The sequence below is a fragment of the Helicoverpa zea genome, chromosome 31 (genome assembly GCF_022581195.2).
Source record: "Helicoverpa zea isolate HzStark_Cry1AcR chromosome 31, ilHelZeax1.1, whole genome shotgun sequence".
Taxonomy (NCBI): Eukaryota; Metazoa; Arthropoda; class Insecta; order Lepidoptera; family Noctuidae; genus Helicoverpa; species Helicoverpa zea.
The window spans coordinates 1,449,447-1,469,447 of NC_061482.1; the positions used below are offsets into that span (position 1 = coordinate 1,449,447).

The 20,001-nt window shown below is 40.5% G+C and overlaps 1 protein-coding gene across 1 annotated transcript; it reads left to right on the plus strand.

Annotated features, from left to right (window-relative positions):
• Positions 1 to 52: 52 nt before the first annotated feature.
• LOC124645365 lies at positions 53 to 17,399 on the plus strand. The gene is made up of 11 exons (XM_047185168.1): positions 53 to 827; positions 1,400 to 1,506; positions 10,608 to 10,936; positions 11,843 to 11,954; positions 12,727 to 12,946; positions 13,297 to 13,487; positions 14,102 to 14,240; positions 14,309 to 14,533; positions 14,844 to 14,957; positions 15,162 to 16,292; positions 16,541 to 17,399. The coding sequence occupies exons 1-11, from the start codon at positions 639 to 641 to the stop codon at positions 16,544 to 16,546; spliced, it is 2,763 nt and encodes a 920-aa protein (XP_047041124.1). The 5' UTR covers positions 53 to 638; the 3' UTR covers positions 16,547 to 17,399.
• The last annotated feature ends 2,602 nt before the right edge of the window (positions 17,400 to 20,001 follow it).

Below are 20,001 nucleotides of genomic sequence, written 5' to 3' on the forward strand. Positions count from 1 at the left end.
GACAAGCCACGATACTTGTCAACGTCAACTTGTTTTGTTTTCTTTCAGTTGTGACTGATATTCTCACTGTGTGCGTTGTAAAACTAAGTTTTTGTTTCCGTTTTCTCTTTTGTATGTTAAATAATATGTTGTCTTTTTAATTTCAATTCTTGTAGTAACTCTCCACGTAACTGTGACTGGGTGAATTAGAATAGCCGAGATATTCTTGTATTTTTTTTTATATTATTTTGTATTTGTATTTTATTTTTTGACTATTTTAATTTTGTTTTGTAAACTCTATGAGTTGTATCAGTTTAGATGATAGTTTCTTTTCATACAAATCATACACCTCATCATCTGATAGGTTCCTGACCCTTGGCGATCGGTCATTAAATTCCCAAAAAAAAAAAACTGAGTAGTCTGTGGCACAGAGTACTTTTTAGATTATGGCGGTAGTCTAGTCTGTGTATTATGGTCTGTCTTTATTTATTTCTACCGGCTATTTCCCAAGTAATTACTATACTTTGTGTTTCCCATAACGTATCCTATATCCGGAAAAATCTGTTTAGGAACGGCCTAAAAAAACACGATCGTAGATTATTTTGGTACATTAACAGCGAGACTTAAACTGTTGACTCTAATTTGTAAGTTTGAATACGATGGATGACGAATTGAAAGAGTTGAAGTCGTTGTTGCGGTCGCTGGTGGTGTCGAGCCGGACTCAGATGGACGTCCGCACCTTGATGCGCGACTTCCGGAACATGGTGGGCTCGCCCATGCCGCTCGCCAAGTATGGCCACACAGACCCCGTGGCTTTCCTGAAAGAGCACTTCGATGATTGTTTCGAGGTGAGCAATTCCTTCAACATACTTGTAGTGCGTCCTTCATATACATAATATTTATATTGCTGCCTCGTTGGTCTAGCTGTCGCAAGTGCGGCTGCTGAGCACGAGGTCTCGGGTTCGATTCCCGAGTCGGGCCGAAATCGCTTTGTGGGTTTTAGAAGACTTTCACAAAGCAGCCCGGAGCCTAGAAGCTGGTGATTGATACACCCGTGCATCGGAGAGCACGTAAATGTTGGTCCTGCGCCTGATCTCTCTCCGGTCGTGTCGGATTGCCATCCCATCGGGCTATGAGAGTTAAGGAATAGTGAGTGCACCTGTGTCTGCACAAATGCTCGTGCACTATAATATGTCCTCCGCAGTTGGCTAATCTCCTTACATGAGAACAGCCGCCGTAGCCGATAATCGGCTAGGAGGACATCATCATCATCATTTATACCATTCGTGTTCATTTGAAAATATGGTTAACGTTCTTATCATATTTACAAAAAGTATAATGTTGTAAACAATTTTTTAAGCCATCAGCATAAAGTCATGGTATTTTGACTATTTCCAATAAAATAATTTGGTGTTCACAGATGACGGGGCCATCGTCTAATCCAGTACTCACTCTGATTGTACCAGGCACATTAAAATACTTTGATCAGTTAGTACGGAGACAGAAAGTATCTTCTACTGCTAAATTGTAAGTCTATCTTAGAAAATGAGTTTACTTTTTAATTTACTTTGCATGTAAACAATACTGCCCTACTTATTGCAAACGCAGTACTTGCAAAATGGCAGTTTGGAAATAAACGCGGTAAACTTATTTCTTCATATCTAATTGAGAAATATCCGTTAAATAACTTTTAAGTTTAAAAATAGTAAAAACGTCTAGCTTTCTATTGATATATTTTTTCTTTACTTTATTGCCTTATTTTGATAAATCGCTGAGTACTGCATTTTCATCTACTTTCTTTGCTTGCGAGGATTACCATATTACCAAGACTAAATGCAGTAATTGTGTGTATAACCAGGCCTCTGTCACTCGACGTACTTGCGCGCGATAAATGCCTACCGCTCGCTGGGTTACCGGTAGCCCCACGCGGCACAGGGCTTTCGACAGCCGCTCGCGACGCGCGCGTTTTATGTTTATTATTTTTATTTGTGAACATGACGACCTCTGGCCAGTTATGTGCTGTGCTTGGTTGCAGATCAAGTAAAAGAAAAAAATATAAAGCTTTCGTTTCTCCGTTTACCTAGAGATGTAGACAGGTCAGTTATTGTTTATTTTTTATTTGGTTTTTAAAATTATCTAATAAACTGAAGAATTATTTTGATTTGTGTAGGTGAATATGTGACTATTTTAGGAAAATATAAAGGTTTCCTATTATATATGTATAGGCATTTGGAAATATTTTATACCTGAATATACATAGGTTAAGATTTTTTTAAGTTAAAATTCTTATCTTCTTTGTCATTTTAAAAATAAGCGACTTACTTTAGATACTTAAATTATAGAGATACTTATACCTTATACTTACAATGATTACCGAGTTTTGTAGTTAAAAACATTTCGAGTATAAGTAGGTATAGTTCTCGTCCAACTAAATGGTGGCTTGGAACATTGCATATATCGCTGCGCAGAAACCAATTTTGGGTAAGTAGGTATGTATCAGCGGTCAGCGGTGTTATGCCAGGGGTAATAGGTAAGTATAGAATACTTGCGTGTTCTGTGCTCGAAAAGTAGTTGGGCACCTCCATTGATTCGGGAAGTCAGTTACAAATAAGCGTAACTTTGTTCCCTATTTAATTGTAAGAGGCAACCCTACGCTCGCTGTCGGCACGGTCGCGGTCACTGAACTGTGCGCTATCGCATTGAAATAACAATCGAGCGCTGGAGTTTTTAAGGTTCATTTTATAACGCAGCTATGAATTTGTAGGTAGTTTGGAAACTTGTAGGTGCTTATAACAGTAGGTATGGACTTTTTTGTATGGAGTGATTTATCTGTTACGTAGTAACTATTATATAATCTGTGGTATAACTGCAAAATTACCTAGCACATGCTCAATACTGTGTTTGTAATTAGCATTTGATGCCTGGCACTAGTTAAAATGTAGGTAAATTTAGCTTCTGTCAAATGTATAAATGACTAAGAAACGAAATAAGACAAAGAAAGGTAGATATTATAAAAAAATATTTAGATTTTTTTACTTAGCTTAAATAATTCACGCACACTCAAAACACAGTACTGTGGAATACTGCGTTAAGGCTTAGCATCGCAAGAGTAGGTTTTTGTTATTCTTGCTACATTCAAATGCAGTAATGGTGACTACTGCGTTTTGGCTTTAGCTAGTATTCGATGTAAAAGTTAAATGCTAATAGCATATACAGTAAACGTAGCAAGTACTGCATCATTTTGTAGCATATCCTTAATGCTGCAGATCTTTTTGCAAGTACTGCTACTTTAAATATATTTTTACGTATAGAATATATCCTTAGGATGTGATTTTTGCAAAAAAGTGAAATTCTCAAAAATGACGATTACTGCAAGTACAATTAGTAGGGCAGAATAGCCACCAACACCAAGCTGGTTGCAGTTGTCCAAAATATGTAGTAGCTAAAGTTTCATATGTATATGTTTAGGCCAGTGCTACTAGATTTGAGAAACTTAGGTCCGTATTACAGAAGGCTACTCAAGTCCTGATCTCTGTTTAAAACTAGATTTGAGTTGAGATTTAATTTTAGAATGTTCCTCAAGCATAGATTCGGTGATCATAAGTTCAGCCGAGTGTAGATCATTACTCAGTTGTAGATTACAGTTTAAGTAGAGATTTGAACTATAATCACGCAAGTGTGGTCGATACCACGCTTGAGCAGAGATTTCCTTGTCAGTTTAGCAAATAATTTGTTGTCGAATAGGAAGTTAAAATTAAAATACGAACAAAAAATTGATATTTTTGAATAAATTGATTAGTATGGACATAGACCTCTCCAAGTGCACGTCACTGAGATCGATTTTCGGCTTCTCGCCCTTGGAGAGGCCTATGTCCAGCAGTGGACTGCGATAGGCTGATGATGATGATTATTATGATAATATTATTTCCTATCGATGATTCGAACAGAAGGTTGAACTTCAGCGTTCCTCTCAGATATCTCAGAGATGTATATAGGTACTAAATGATTAAACACACTTGTTTTATTCATCTTTTTTATTAATTCAAACTTAAAATTACTATAAATAAACAAAACAATAAAATAATCACAATAAGAGTTGCTCTAGGCTCGTTTGCAGAGATATCTCTCCAATTCTTGTATTGGAGAATCAACAGCATGGGTTTCATTAATTTCCATTAAACTGTCCACATAATCGATTATCTTACATTCCACGATACCTTAAAATTCTTTTAATATTTCGATAAGTAAATTTCTCTCTAATAAACTATTTTTTTTTCTTTCTTGAAGTCATTTTAAATAACCAAAATATTTAATTATAACTGTAACTGTCAAGTGTCAATCTCCACCACCACAGATATTGATACACTCTGAAAACATTCCATTCTACGAACGCGCTCGTATTTGTAATTTTAGATATTACAACCAACTGCTATAGGTATTATTAAACACATTTTAAAGGCGTAAAAATTGGATTTTTAAATAAAACCTACAATTAAAAAGCCTATGTTTTCTTTAAATCATGATTTCATTAATAATAAGATGTTAAACTAAATTCTTATTTTGCGTAAGTAGTAACAGAGTTGGCGAAAAAAATAAAATGTAAACGAAAACAGGCTGATGCATAGACAAGCCATATTCTCTGCTTGAGGCGCGATTTGAATCTCGATTCAGCTGAGTGCAGTTTAAGTACGGCTAGTTATAAAAGCTCCGACAAAAAAATAAGAATCACTCAAAATACTAAAGCTGCTGACTAAAATACTGACTTTCCGATTACTTTCGTCCAAATAAAAATTACAAAACGACCGAATGAGATACTAGTCTTCGAAAAATAAACATCACTGTTTGTTGCTATAATACTTTTCTACCAGTATAAATTGCGTTCTACTGAAAACTATGCTTTGTAATTTTTAATCTTTACTTGCCTACTATTCATTCATAAATTACCTTTCATATTTCATAGACTTGGTGCCATTTTAACTATAACATTATACTGAAAATATTATTCTCAGTGGTTAAACAACACTTTTAAAAAATATAAAAATGTACTTGTAATAAAACTTACTTACTTCATATATCATTTAAATAATGCAATTTTAAATCAGCACGGTGGAATGCTGGATGTAGTACTAGTTCGGGAAGGCTCTCATGGGGTATGTGTTTCTAGTACGGATGGCATTGTTCAACCTGATGCATACCACCCTCCGTTGGAAATAGAGGTAAGAATAGAATCAGCTCATTATTCAGATGCAATAGAACCAAGTAACATAAATCCCGCGAAAGACTGGAATTTCAACAAATGTGACTACGACCAACTCTATTTGTTATTATCTGAAGTTTCTTGGGACCTGGTATTGCAGGCTACTAATGTCTCTGATGCTGTAAATGTCTTCTATGATATAATTTACGACATTTTTAATAGCTGTATGCCTAAAAAACGCCGCTCAAAGACCTCCAATAGAAGGTACCCTGTATGGTTCACATCCGATATAATTAATGACACCAAACATAAAATGACATTGCATACAATCTGGAAGCGCTCCAAATGTCATGATGACTATAAAACTTATTCAAATTTAAGAAATTCCTTAAAAAGTAGGGTCGCGGATGCTTATCGTTCATACGTTAGACGTGTTGAAAATAATATTAAAGTCAATCCACGTGAATTCTGGCGACATATCAGTAGCTTACGGTCTAAGGGTGGGTTTGAACCTCAACCCTCTTATTATAAAACGCGGTATCAAATAAGTATCGGCTTTTGTACTACCTTTAATCCACCTTTAAGTACGACCTTGAAAAAACGTTATTACAAAACGCAGTTTATCGCAAGTCCTATTACTATCTGTAGTACAAAAGATAAACCATCGAGCCCCCTAGTTTAACTGCAGTACTTAGTCGACAAACGTCAAATTCCGACATTATTTACTTTTGAGGTTATTTGTTTTGTGATGAAAAAAACGAAAGTGGATATAAATATGTGTGATTTGGAATACTTGGATGTGTTAGAATACTATTGAGAGTGTCCGGGGACCCAACAGAATGCGTCATCGTCAAAATCTCTTCAAATTACCTGACGACAATTTTCGATATAAATATCGATTTACGTTTTTCGAAATAATAGTCAATTGAATGCATGATGATAATCCAGGATGATCCTATGATGCTCAACTGGGCTCGCCATAAAGTAAGTAGCCTTTACAGTGCAAGTAGGTTGCCAAAACATCCTAATTAATTGTATAAGAGTCAAAGTTTTTATTATGGATGTTTGTTTATGTTCCACGCATAAACTACCACATAGATTTTGATGAAACTCCGAAAATATATCAGATTATCATACAGTCTATTGTTTATTTACAGATTCAAGACTATTTTGGCGTTTTGCACGCCGTATCTCTGCCAGTAATATGCAATGTTTGTAAAAGACTGGAAGCTTGCTAAAATGTAGAAAAATGCCTAGATGAGAAAGGGAACAAGATTGTGTGATGAAGAACAGTGTCCAACATGTATCAGTGCATTTGACTGTATAAATAGACATCGGAATAAAATATAATTTTCTACTTTTATGTTGTTTCAAATGTTTCATTTTCTTTTGGTAATTTAATGCACACGATATTCTGTGTGTAAGTTATTGTGCACTTAATTTTGAAGAGGTTCTAATTAGATGCACAACGTCTTATTTAATCATTTAAATCGGGATGAAAATAATCCAAATTATTTCTAACCTAAAAACAAAACATAACTCGGAAACGCGCGCTGACGTTCCGTTATACGCGCAAACTCGATAGTTGTTTAAAAGAGAATAATTGGATCATATGTATATCGTTAAAAGATACTAGAAATATAAAATTACCTTTAAATAATAAAAAGTAATATTTTCAACTGCAGAGATATTTTTTTTATTATCATAGTTATTTATTTTTCATCAAAATAGACTTAACAAAATAATGTAAAAAGGAACTGCGCATAGAATTCGGAACGATTGAACGAATTATTTAAATATTTGTTGCTTATAATCTGTGGATATTATTTGAACCATAGACAAATCGAAGTACTAAACAGTCTTCTCTTAGTCTACGTTTTGTAATAAGGATGTGAAGACTATCGTAAGTACCGTAACAAACCAAGACGTCTTCAGTCGGGTTTAAACCACTACTTGTGGCAGTTTTTATAATAAGAGGGCAAGTGAACTACCGTGGTGAAAGTTTCACAGGTGCAGCTGCAGCTGAGGCTTTTGCAAAATTTTTCGCAAGTGTGTTTTTGACAGATGTACCTCGGTTAAATGCTGATACTGCGAATAGTTTTGATGTTAATCACAACAGCAACTACGTCAATATTTTCCACATTACCTCGGAGGATGTTATTAATGGAATAGATAAATTAAAGACAAGTAGTTCTATTGGCCCGGATTGTATACCAGCCCAGCTTCTCAAGTATCTGAAACACTCATTCGTCTCACCTTTGTGTCACATTTTCAACTTATCCTTAAATAGCGGACTGTATCCTCTACAATGGAAAGTCTCTCGTGTAACACCTATACCTAAAACTTCTAACAAACTGTCTGTAGAAGAATATCGGCCCATTGCTATATTATCTTCACCAGCTAAAATATTTGAAAATGTCCTTCATAAGTTAATTTACTCTCAAGTAGAAAAATATCTCAGTAATGCCCAGCATGGATTTAGACGTAAGAGATCCGTGGAGACAAACTTACTAACCCTAACTGAATTTATCTCTGTACAGTTAGACGAGAGAAAGCAGGTAGATGTGCTGTATTTCGATTTCCAAAAAGCTTTTGATCGGGTTAATAATGATATCCTGCTTTTAAAGCTTAGCACCATGGGCTTTTCTCCTAACTTGCTTCGGTTACTGGCCGACTACCTTCGTGATCGCCAGCAATTTGTTCGGTTGGGGATGTATGACTCGTGTGCCTATCATACTCGTTCTGGCGTAAGTCAGGGCTCAATCCTTGGACCATTGTTATTTCTCATTATGATTAATGATCTGCCTTCTGTTCTCAAACATGTTAAATGCCTCCTCTACGCAGATGACCTCAAACTATACGCTAGTGTCAGCACTATATCAGATTGTGAAGCCATTCAGAGGGATATAGATGCTATATATGAATGGGGAGTTACAAATAAGATGACATTCAATCCCACTAAATGCTATGTCATGTCTTTCGGTCGCATGCGGCACCCAATAGACTTCAAATATACAATAAATGGCACTGTTATAATAAGATCGACCACCGTGAAAGACTTGGGTGTCGTGTTTGATCGGAAGCTGACATTCCATGACCATATTTCTACTGTTGCTAAAGACTCGTTTAGGCGACTGGGGTTCGTTCTAAGAAACGCACGAGATTTTCAAAACGCGCATGTCGTGCGGCTCTTATACTCGACGCTTGTCAGAAGCAAATTAGAAGCGAGCTCTTGTGTTTGGAACCCGTATGAAGCCAAATATATACTAATGCTTGAAAAAGTCCAAAAGGCATTTTTGCGGTTCTTTTATAAATTTCGGTCTGGATATTATCCATATTTATATCCAACCAAATTTCTTGTTGGACATCTAGGATTTAATATGTTGCAAACTAGAAGAGCCTATGACCAGCTGAGCATCATGCTTAAAATATGTAGAGGGATAACAGATGCCCCTGATCTGCACAATGAGCTGATTCGTCTCTACGTCCCTAATAAGTACCTCCGAGGTCGAAAACACCGTCTACTTGCCGCACCTACAAGTCGTACAGTGGCCCGCGCCTCATCACCGGTTCCCCGTGCTCTAACTATGCTCAACGACCTCATGGAAGCTGAACCGAACTGTGATTTATTCGCTGATGATTTTAAAATAATAATGTGTTTTTGTCTTAGCCTATGTGAACGTGTTTAATTTGTGTAGTCTAATTTAAATTGTATATTTACCTTTTGTTGTGTTTTTAATATTTTATTCTGTAATATTATTAAGTTTTATTTTTATTATTTTATAACAATATGTTCTTCTGTTTTTCTTTTCGTTTTTTTTTTTGTTTATGTTAATGTAATTGGTGTGTAAACCGTTTTAACATAATAAATAAATAAATAAATAAATAAATCATGAATTTTACTTACCACGGGTATGCTTCGATATCGATACTTATTTCAGGTTCAGGAAAAAGTTAGAATTAAAGTATTATTTACGCTTTAATCTAAATCCAAGTAGATTTTGGTTTCCTAGAATATTTTTAACCGACTTCCCAAAAAGGAGGATGTTCTCAATTCGGCCGGTATGTTTTTTTTTCTATGTATGTACATCGATTACGCCGAGGTTTATGGACCGATTTACATGATTCTTTTTTTGTTCGACGCGGAATAGCTGCCAGTTGGTCCCACAGTGAGGTCAGGATCTTATGATGGAAACCCTGAGAAAGGGCATCCTTCGAAAACATAGGGTAAAAACTTGACACTTAGGTGTATGCCTGAAAGCACTGTTTAACAGAGAAGGTTTGGAGCTGACCTGATGATGGAGACCAGAGAGGGTCGAGGGAACTCGATAACTGAATATGTAAACTACCTCGTGTTTGGGCTTATATTTTTTGTGTTGACGAGACCTTTGCAACAGTGAAGGTTTGGATCTGATGATGGAAACCCTGAGAAATCAAGGGCAACCTTCAAGCAACAAAAAACTATTTATTTTCTTAAAATAAACAGACGTAACATGCAAGCATCGGTCGTTGCAAACGCACTGCGCTCGGATCTTTCGAACTCGCACACGAAAACAGCCGAACGCGGCCCGAACCCGATCGCGTGTGCCAGAGGTATTTTCATTATCATTGAGAGTTAAAAAATAAATTTAATAACCAACAATAGAAATTATAACAGTTCATGCAAGTTGTAAAAATATGATTATTTTGTCAAAACCTCTGTTGTCGGTAACTTAGTAATTTTGTCGGAAGTTCAGTATTCTAGTCGGAACTTTAGTATTTCTCTCGAAGATCGAATTTTTTTTAGGAGAAAAAGTTATTTGAACCTGCAATTTTTTGTCGTTTATGTTTTGGATTTTTTGTCGGTAATTCATTATAACGCTGGTTAATAAGAATAATAGTCGGCCTCAGATCGCTGGAGATTAATTTGTTTTTCGGAACCAATATTATTATCCTTTAAGTACTGTTCTGAAATAAGAACAACCCTCAAGTGCAGATTCCATTTTTATTTAATCTTAATTTAGGAATACATTAAAACTTGACATTATTACTACGTACTACCCAATTATACCTAAGTATGTCTATATGATCACAGTCAGCAACTCGGTTCCGTCATAATTCAGTGTTCGTAAATACTGTGACGTCCACAGTTTTGCTCTGGTATAATTCAGGTCGTATATAGGTACTACTTTGTTTATTTTATTATACAAATATGGACCTAAAAATGCGAAGAATCGGTTTGTAAACACAAACTTTGATGTAGAGTGAGAAGTACAGACAATATCTTTCCGTCTCTTAGTGTTAGTAAGGTTCGCGTCATATGTAAACTCAGTATGCTGTTTTAATACACTAAATAATATAAAAAGTTGTCGCACTGTGAGCACTTTATTAGACTCATACAGTATGAATGTAGGGAAAATGTGTGATTGATGCTTTGTTTTTTTATTTACAGCCACAGTAATCCAATGAGGGGAAGCATTCCTGAATCTGCAGTGAATAAACAAAACCCCATTTTAAAGACATTTGTCAAAGACACACAAGCTGTCCTCAAAGAACCTGAACCATCAGTGGTGGAAGCTCCTGATGTTGTTGCTGACGCCAGCCACAACAAACAGAATGTTGTCAATCATCAAGTCACCAGTATAGATTTCAGGAACTCCCTCCAGAAACGCCTTGCACTTTACAAAAGACTACGTAAAGAAGAAGAAGAGCCTTCTTCAGAGAGAGAAGTAACAATATCTCCGTGTCAAGATGATGATTCAGGAAACCATACATCATCCAGTAAGTTTATAGTTCATCATCCTCCGAGCCTTTTTCCCAACTATGTTGGGGTCGACTTCCAGTCTAACAGTAAGGTTATAGTTGTGTAGGATAAAAAGTAATTTCTTGACAGTAGGCCGAAAGTGAGTATTTTTGAAAGTCTACAAAGAAACGCGGTGGAGAGCATTTCCTAAAATCAGCCGCGCTGCTCTCTGACGAGCTCCGCCCTCATTTGTCTATCAGCCAGTGTTGCCAACTCGGATTTTGGGAACTGTACCTACTGAACCGTAGACCAGTATTTTGACATACAAAATATTATGTTTTGACACTATTTGGTTTAAGTTTCAGGTCCTTTACTAAAATACTTTATGATTTTGATTGTAAATATTATCAATAAAACCTTTTATCGATCGTCAAAAAACATTTATTTAGGACACAGAGTTCCTGGGAGCATTCATGACTGTGGCTGCTATTTTCTTGGTATAAAAAATAACTATAGTTTTATTGCGTATATCATTAAGTACTTCTGAAGAAATTACGTAAATTCTTGGATTGAAGGTAGACGTAGACTTACGTAGAAAGACGTACAGTTGGCAGCACTGGTTGCGAGCATTGAAGCGGATCGCCCGAGCAGCTCATTCGAATTTATTCTTCAGCAGACCGTATGTCAAGGTAGTTAAGGTTTATATTCCAACGGTGTGCGCTGGGCCAAAAATGCCCACCCTCCACCAGTTCCCACGTGGAACAAAGTCACAAGCAACACAATTGTCTGTATGGTTTGAAGAACCAGTTCTAAACAATACAAAATGTTAAAACCATTATTGTAACAGTATTAAAAATTCAATTACATAAATATCAAAGCACGTTGGCTAGCACACCTTACTAGTAATGGAAAAGAGAAAATATAAACAATGATCCACTGTCCAGGCAGCAACGACACAAGGGCTCTACAGCTAGAGGAGCTGAAGTCGGAAATAATGGAGCTGATCAGAGCAGCCCCGCGCGGCCTGTGGTGCACCGACCTGATACGTCTCTACAGGTCAGTCACTTTTCACTACAGACATTGCTGAAACTTTCACAGTTATTTTAAAAATCACTTCAAACTAATAAGAGGTTGCGATCACACTTTTTGTGTGTTTTAGAACTTACGAAGTACTCTAACATCTTCGATTGTCTTTTTATCGGCGGACTCATGTCGCTATTGCAATCTTATGTGAGTTTTGTGTCAACTAGCCGGAACTGTCAACGCGTGTTGCCGTCACGAAGTGCGTCGCCTAACTGAGTAATGACAGCAAGAGTTAGTTTAAAACTAACTGTCATTATAGAGTAATGACAGTTAGTTTTAAACTAACTCTTAATTATTTATTTCGAATTAAACACATTTGACACAATCTATCTATACTATAATATTAAAAAGAGGAAAACTTTGTTTGTAATGGATAAACTCAAAAACTACTGGACCGATTTTTAATATTCTTTCACCATTAGAAAGCTTATATTATTTGCGAGTAACATAGGCTATATTTTATCCCGGTGCGGGCAGTAGCTCCCACGGGACGCGGGTGAAAGCGCGGGAATACGGGTAGTATGTTATAAAAAGCATGTCGTGAGATTTAAGTTAGGTACTTATATAAATTGTGTACCATTCAACGGCAGTTATATATGTCGCAGTCATCTAGTTGGAGCTGCTATTTGATTGAAAGACTTGCGCCTTTATAGAATGACGATATTTAATTAAATCATTTGCATTGAACAAAATAACATTATAATCTGATGAAAAAAGACCTCATCCGTGTTTTTGTTTGTGACAGGAATCGCTTCAACCGCGAAATGAACTTCACACGGTTCGGATACATGAGCTTGATCGAGGTGGTGTCCACGATGGTGGCGGGCGTGGTAATCACGCGGCCCGAGGTCGACGGCGACTGGTACCTGCAGCCGCGCGGCGCCGGGCCGCTGCCGCCCCCGCGCCGCCCTGCCCGCGCCTCGCCGCCGCCCGACCCAGACGATGCGTTACCCGGCATCGACTATGTGAGCATTGCTCTGTCGCTGCCTACATCCTCCTCCCCCATAACCCCCCCTTTTCCTTTTTCCCTGGCTAGGAAGAAGAAACGGTTATGAACAAACTTAGTAAATCATTTAAATACAGTGTTGTATGTCTTCAACTGCTCAGTGACAGACGCAACGGTCGGCACTGCTCGCGACGGCACCATCATTTTAGCTTACTAAATATTATTTGAACTTTGCTTCAATCATTTAATATTTAATGCAGTAGCTTGGTAAGCTTTGGAAACTACATAAGGGGAAGAAATGAGCGAGCAGTGTTTCTGTGCTAACTGAAGCAACTAAGCAGTGCACATGAGTGAGGAGGCGCGTTGCAGGACGCGGACGTGTTCCCGGCGGACTGCCTGCACTTCACGGAGAGCATCCCGGCGCAGTCGCTGAACGACGTGCTCCCCGGCGCCATGGTGGAGGTCACCGTGAGCGAGGTGTACTCGCCCTCGCACTTCTGGCTCATCCGCCTCGGCAACCAGTACCACATCGCCATGGATAACATGATGGACGCGATGACGTTAGTACTAGACATCGCACTACTCCTACCCTCCGAATACAATCTCATATTGATCAGATATTTGAATCCTGTGTTATAATACCAGCTGTTGCCCGCGACTTCGTGTCCGTGGGCAATGTACAATTGACAAAATACTACTTGTGTATTCTTTCACATGACAGTAAGGATTACTACTTAGCAGCCGCACGGGTTGATCGATCAGGGTTGTGTCAACTTTGAGCAACTTTAAACATGGGTTTATCACATTTTTTTTTGCTAACGATGCCGACGACGTGATTTTAGAAAACGATTAATCGTAAAGTTTTATTTCCTATCCCCTGTTGATGTTAGCATGATTAAAATATAGAAAGCTTTGCCCTGCCCTTCTTCTTCTAAATGATATTCACTATCTTTTTTCTATTTGCAATAGAGGGCGCCACTTGTAACCTTGACTGAACCTTGTTTGCTTAAAAAGTCGCGGGCGACCACTAGTGTATTAATAAATTATACAAAATCCCTCATTCTGGAGAGGCTGCGGATTACCGGAGCAGAACACGCTGAAGAAATCTTTCATATATTGTTTAAGACGTGTGATAGACGAGTGTCAGCCGCTGGAGTGTTCGTTTGTCTCACAGAGAGTACTACAACGGGGAGGGCCGCGAGCGGTGGCTGGCGCGCAACGCCGTGCGCGTGGGCCAATACTGCAGCTCGCTGTACGAGGGCGACTGGCACCGCTCGCTCATCGTCAAGATCCTCGACAGCGACACCGTCAAGGTACCGCACCCTTGCGGAGTTTGCGGAGTGCCGTGCTCGCGTCGTGCTGACACAGCCACTGCCGACAGGTGCGGCACGTGGACTACGGCACGGTGGACAAGGTGGCGGTGAACGCGCTGCGGCCGCTGCGGCGCGAGTATGCACGGCTGCCGGCGCAGGCGGTGCGCGCGCGGCTGGCGGGGCTGCGCCCGTGCGCGGGCGGGCAGCGCTGGCCGCCCTCGGCCGCCGTCGCCTTCCTGCGCCTCGTGACGGACACGCCGCTCGTCGCCAACATCGTCGCTGTCGACAGAGAGGTCAGCACCCTGTACCGTTTCATTCTATCGCTCTACTAAACTTTGCAGACCGATTATTATTTTTATTTTTTTGTTTTGTTTGTTGATCTACTTGTCAATCCCTTTCGTTTGATACCCATATTGTATAGGTAAAATAACTAGTCAGCCATCTTATATATATAGCCATTTTGGATTTAGGATGACGTCACATAGCTTAACATGCATTGTTGAGGGCAAGTGCCATAAAATTGAGTTGTAAAATTCCACCCGAACACACATAGTTACAATGTATGTATTGCAAGTTAAATAAAAGCTTGTAAAATGTATACAGGCGGACATAATCGAGACCCTGCTAATCGAAACGTCGACTGCGGTGGACCGCAACCTGAGCGCCGAGCTGATCCGCGCCGGACACGCGGACGAGCGGCCCGACTCCGCGCTGCGGGTGAGTGTAGTAGTACTTTCCGTATTGATTTAGATAAGGAATATCGAGATACGCTTCCGAATCTCATTTATAGGTATATGTGTCGGTATTCACTGCGCTCGAACCTCGGGGAAGGGTTCGGTACAATATTGATCGTCGGACCAGTCCTCGAGATTCTCGCACAGTGGGTCACTGCGAGGACGCTGACGCTTGCGCGTGTTGCAGTCGGCGGAGTGCTACCTGAAGCCGAGCTTCGAGGCGCTGGAGACCGGCGCCACGCCCAACCTGGGGGAGATACACGAGTACCTACGCGACGGCATCCTGCTCGACTGCGTGGCCGCGTACCGGCAACACGTGCTCGCCTGCGTGCCGCCCTCCGACTCCTCCGCCAGCGACCACCCGCCCTATGCCTCCCTTCCTCCGCCTTCGTCGCCAACTGAGCTCTCCTCACCCCAGGTCACGTCTCAGAGACCTCTATGTCCGCCGGCCGCACCGCTCGCCTTGTCGCCCAAACACTCAGGGCCCTCCGAGGCAAAGGCGCAAAGGCAGACAGAGTGCCGGCCGCAGTCAATAGTACACCCGCAGCTGGCGGGCCCGCACGCGCCGCCCGGCATGGTGTCGCCGGCCCAGCCGGGTCCGTACATGCCGCGCGGCGTGGTGTCGCCGGCCCAGCCGGGCCCGTACATGCCGCGCGGCGTGGTGTCGCCGGCCCAGCGGGGCCCGTACGGGCAGCCCGGCGCAGTGGCGCCGGCCCAGCCGGGTCAGCGGGGCCCGTACGGGCCGCAAGGCGCTGTGGCGCTGGCCCAGCCGGGCCCGTACAGGCCGCCCGGCGTGGTGTCGCCGGCCCAGCCGGGCCCGTACAGGCCGCCCGGCGTGGTGTCGCCGGCCCAGCCAGGCCCGTACAGGCCGCCCGGCTTGGTGTCGTCGGCCCAGCCGGGCCCGTACGGGCCGCCCGGTGAGGTGGCGCCGGCTCAGCCGGGCCCGTACGGGCCGCCCGGCGAGGTGGCGCCGGCCCAGCCGGGCACGTACGGGCCGCCCGGCGAGATGGCGCCGGCCCAGCCGGGCCCGTACGGGCCGCCCGGCGAGGTGGCGCCGGCCCAGCCGGGCACGTACGGGCCGCCCGGCGAGATGGCGCCGGCCCAGCCGGGCCCGTACGGGCCGCCCGGCGAGGTGGCGCCGGCCCAGCCGGGCCCGTACGCGCCGCCCGGCGTGGTGACGCTGAGCCGGGCCGAGTGCGACAAGTACTTCAGGCTGCTGTACGTGAACCCCATGGCCGCGCACTGGTACATGGCGCGCGTGCTTGACTTCGCAATGCGCCGCTGTTCCCATTCCCACCACCCAGGATTTAATAATAATGTAAGATGTAAAGCCGTGGTTAGACTTTCTACTTGTATGCAGTCATAAATTATATAGTTATGTGTGAATTGCAACTGCCTAGCTGTCAGGGTTCATGAGATACAGATAGAGTCTTCAAAGAGTTTAAGCTTTTGGTTAGGAAACCCTAAAAATCTACAAAAAATAGTACATATTTACATCACATTTATTCTAAACATGTTTGTTATTGACTTAATGCATACTTATCTAACAATTTCCTTTTTTTTCAGAATTAAAGGAGCAGGGCTACATCAGCTTCGTGAAGGACCCTCGCACGCTTGAGATAACAGATGTGATGCTCAGCATAGAAAGATTTGGCACCGATCACAAACCGCATGAACTAAGCGAATATGATTTGTTTAAGTAGATTTAGGAATTGATGTTTTGATTGACGTTTTGATTTGCTACAGCTAGGATTCCCACCTTTTTTTTTAACATGTATTTTTGATTAAATTTAAGTTTTTTGATAAAATTTAAGTTTCTAGGCGAGCTAGTGTGCGTCTGTGTCCCGTGGTGCTACAGTTGTATACTTTATGATAAATAGGATACATCTACCTCTAGTCGCATGTGTGCGGCTACACGTAGCTTTAGCCGGCTAGACCTACGTGTAGCCACTCTTCGGCCTTTAGCCACATAAGGATAAGGGAAGGTTCATGTCTGACGGAACTTCGCGTCGCGTTAAAACACAAATATGCGATAAAGCATTCGATCATTAATCAACGATTTCCCGATGACGCTCGACGCATTTACCGTCAGGTATGAACCAGGGTTTATCTGTTTAAGTAGAAAAATACTTTAATATATACTATATAGGTGTCTAGTTAGTAAGCCAGACGTTATCGTCAATTATTTCCTCTCGTGTATTTATACAATTAAGCTCACAACTTTCCACCGGCATTTGATTATATTCCAATCTATTAATTGCTGATACAATAACATGATAAATCGTTGTTAAAAATCAGTTATACAGAGGAAATTTAATATATTAGAAACTCTACTCATAGTTTCACTTCTTACTTACATAACCGTACTTTGTAATTATCTGGTAACCTTGAAATGGTCAGGTAAATAAATATGATATAAATAAAACTTATTTTCATTTTCCTGCGTAATTGATACCTAGCTATAACATTTGGTTTGCCCAGAAAGATCATTTAGGCGATTATCACACTGCCCCGCATGATGCAGCGTAGTGCGTGGATGCGTTTTTTTCCGTTGTATGGAAATATCTCCGTTTGTATGGAAAACACGCATAGTCCAACACACTGAAAATGCATCCACGCGCGTTCATGCGGATCACGCACATACATGCGGAGAAACACGCACCCCCGCGCGTAGGTGCGGGGCGAGACGCAAGGTATGGCACACTGAATCCCGCAATGCCGCGCGTGATTTTGAATGGGCGTGACGTGTATATTTGAAAATGGAACTCGCTGTGCGTGAATTTACAAAACGCACCTACGCGCGTGAGTGCGTGAAAAACCCGCACGATGATGCAGATCTGCACTCCCGCAGGAACGCGCGTAGGTGCGTCGACACGCAAGATGCAGCGTGATGCGGGGCAGTGTGAAGATCACCTTAATGCAGTGGTTCTCAAACTTTTTTGCTAACGGAGCCCTTTTGGAAAACAAAATACTTGGTGGAACACAACAAAATACTTCGTGGAACCCTACAATAAAACAATAGTTTTTAAAAGTGTATCTTCATAAAGCCATTTTGCCAAGCATTTATATTCATCAAGCGTCCTGCACCAAAAATCGTAGGGAGCCGTCTTTTTGAACTGTGACTCCATATTTGTGTCTGATGGATGACATTTCTAAAAGAGATTCATATAATATCTCGTTTGACATCTTAAACATAATATAGTAAACAGGACTGTGCACTTTTAACCAAAAAACTAGTCGAGTAGTTAGTACGGAGGCCGTCTGTCCCTTTCTAATAGGGTGACTATGAGATTAAGCTATGTGAGACCAATCCGAGTTTGCTAAGATTATTAAACACAGATTGGTATTGAAGTTTTAACTTACGCAGTTTGTGACCTTAAAATACTAATATAGGCTTTTAATAATTAGCGGGAATTAGCAGTAATAAAAACAGGAAGATTCGAAGTGCAGACTGATTTTTTTGTATTTTAACTTCACATATAGACTGCTGAGCCATTTATATCGCCTTTCTACATTTTTTTGGGAAGCTATAACAATAGTACAACAGTTTTAAAATCCATCACCCATATTTTGACTCATTACAAGAATTCATGGGCACCCTAGTTGTTTGATTTACGAAAATGTTATTATAAATTAGCTTACCTGTAGAACGATATATTGCAACCACCATAGGATTCACTTTCACAAGTATAAATGCAACACTTTTTCACCATTTTAATAGTTTAAATTGATTTAATACAAAAAAAATATAAACAACATTTTAAATGCTGATTACGCGCCAAGAATGTTCAGGGTTACCGCTAGAAAATAAAAAAAGCAAAATAAAAAATTATGTTGTTTATGTTTTAAGAATTAATACGAACAAATTAATGCGATTGTTATTATTTTGTTGAGTTACAATTTTATTGTTAAAAATAAGATAAAAATATAATTGATTCAATTGTTTTTTTGGGAAAATAAAACTGTTGATCACAACATTTTTTTATGCTGGCAAGGTGTTAGAAAGCGACAAACGGCCTCCGTTCTAACTATCCCTCTCGGCTCGGATTTGCCTCTGTGTATTATGCAACCAATTTAGTACTTTATTGCGTCGGAATAGAATTCATTTTCGTAAATATATATTTTGAGCGTGCGCAATCTTGTTTAGTATATTACATCTATGTTTGACATACTTTCGGGCTTTTGCGTGATGATGATGATGATTTGCGTATGAATAAACTCGGCTCTAAGTTAAAATAGCCTTGTTAAAGTTTTACCCCGAGCGCGCACTCCTGGTGAGATGGCTGTCTCGGGCCACTAAAATACCGATTGTTCTCATTATTGTGAAAAGATTATGGCAGCAAAGATAAAACATTGCTGCTCCATAGACAGAGCTCCTGAGACAGCCATCGCACTCCTGGGGCCCGATTCTCCTAATTTTACTTAAGCGACATACGATTCACGTTCGACTCGATTCGACTGCGATCCGATCCCGACTCGATTACGATTGAAGCGTATGTGGCATTCCGCTATTTTTTCTTTGAAATAAACGTTTTTATCCTTTTCTGTCATTCAATAATGAATCATTTTGTTTGCAAATGATTTACGATCGCAAAATGATTGTACAGCAAACTACCGTATAGACCAAAATTATCAAAATAGCAGACCAATCGCACACCAATCAAATGTCAATCGAATACGATTGGTCTTTTATTAGTAGCAGAATGCCCGATATGGTTAAAACTGCTATTGCGATCATATTGCGATTCGATTTCTATTCGATTTTGACATTATTAACTTAGGAGAATCGGGCCTCTGGTGAGATACTGGTGAGGGCTCGGAGGATGAGTTTAAAGTTTTTGGTTCCAAATATTTTTATTTTTAATACTTAAGGGCTTATTACACTTGACTAAATGTAGTAGCCCATTTAGGCTCAAGACTCCAGACAGACGGACTGCATTTCCACTGCAAGGGCAGTTTGAATGCAGTTGACACGACTGCAATAGAACTGCAAATCAACTTCAGTACACGACTGCATCCCAACTGCA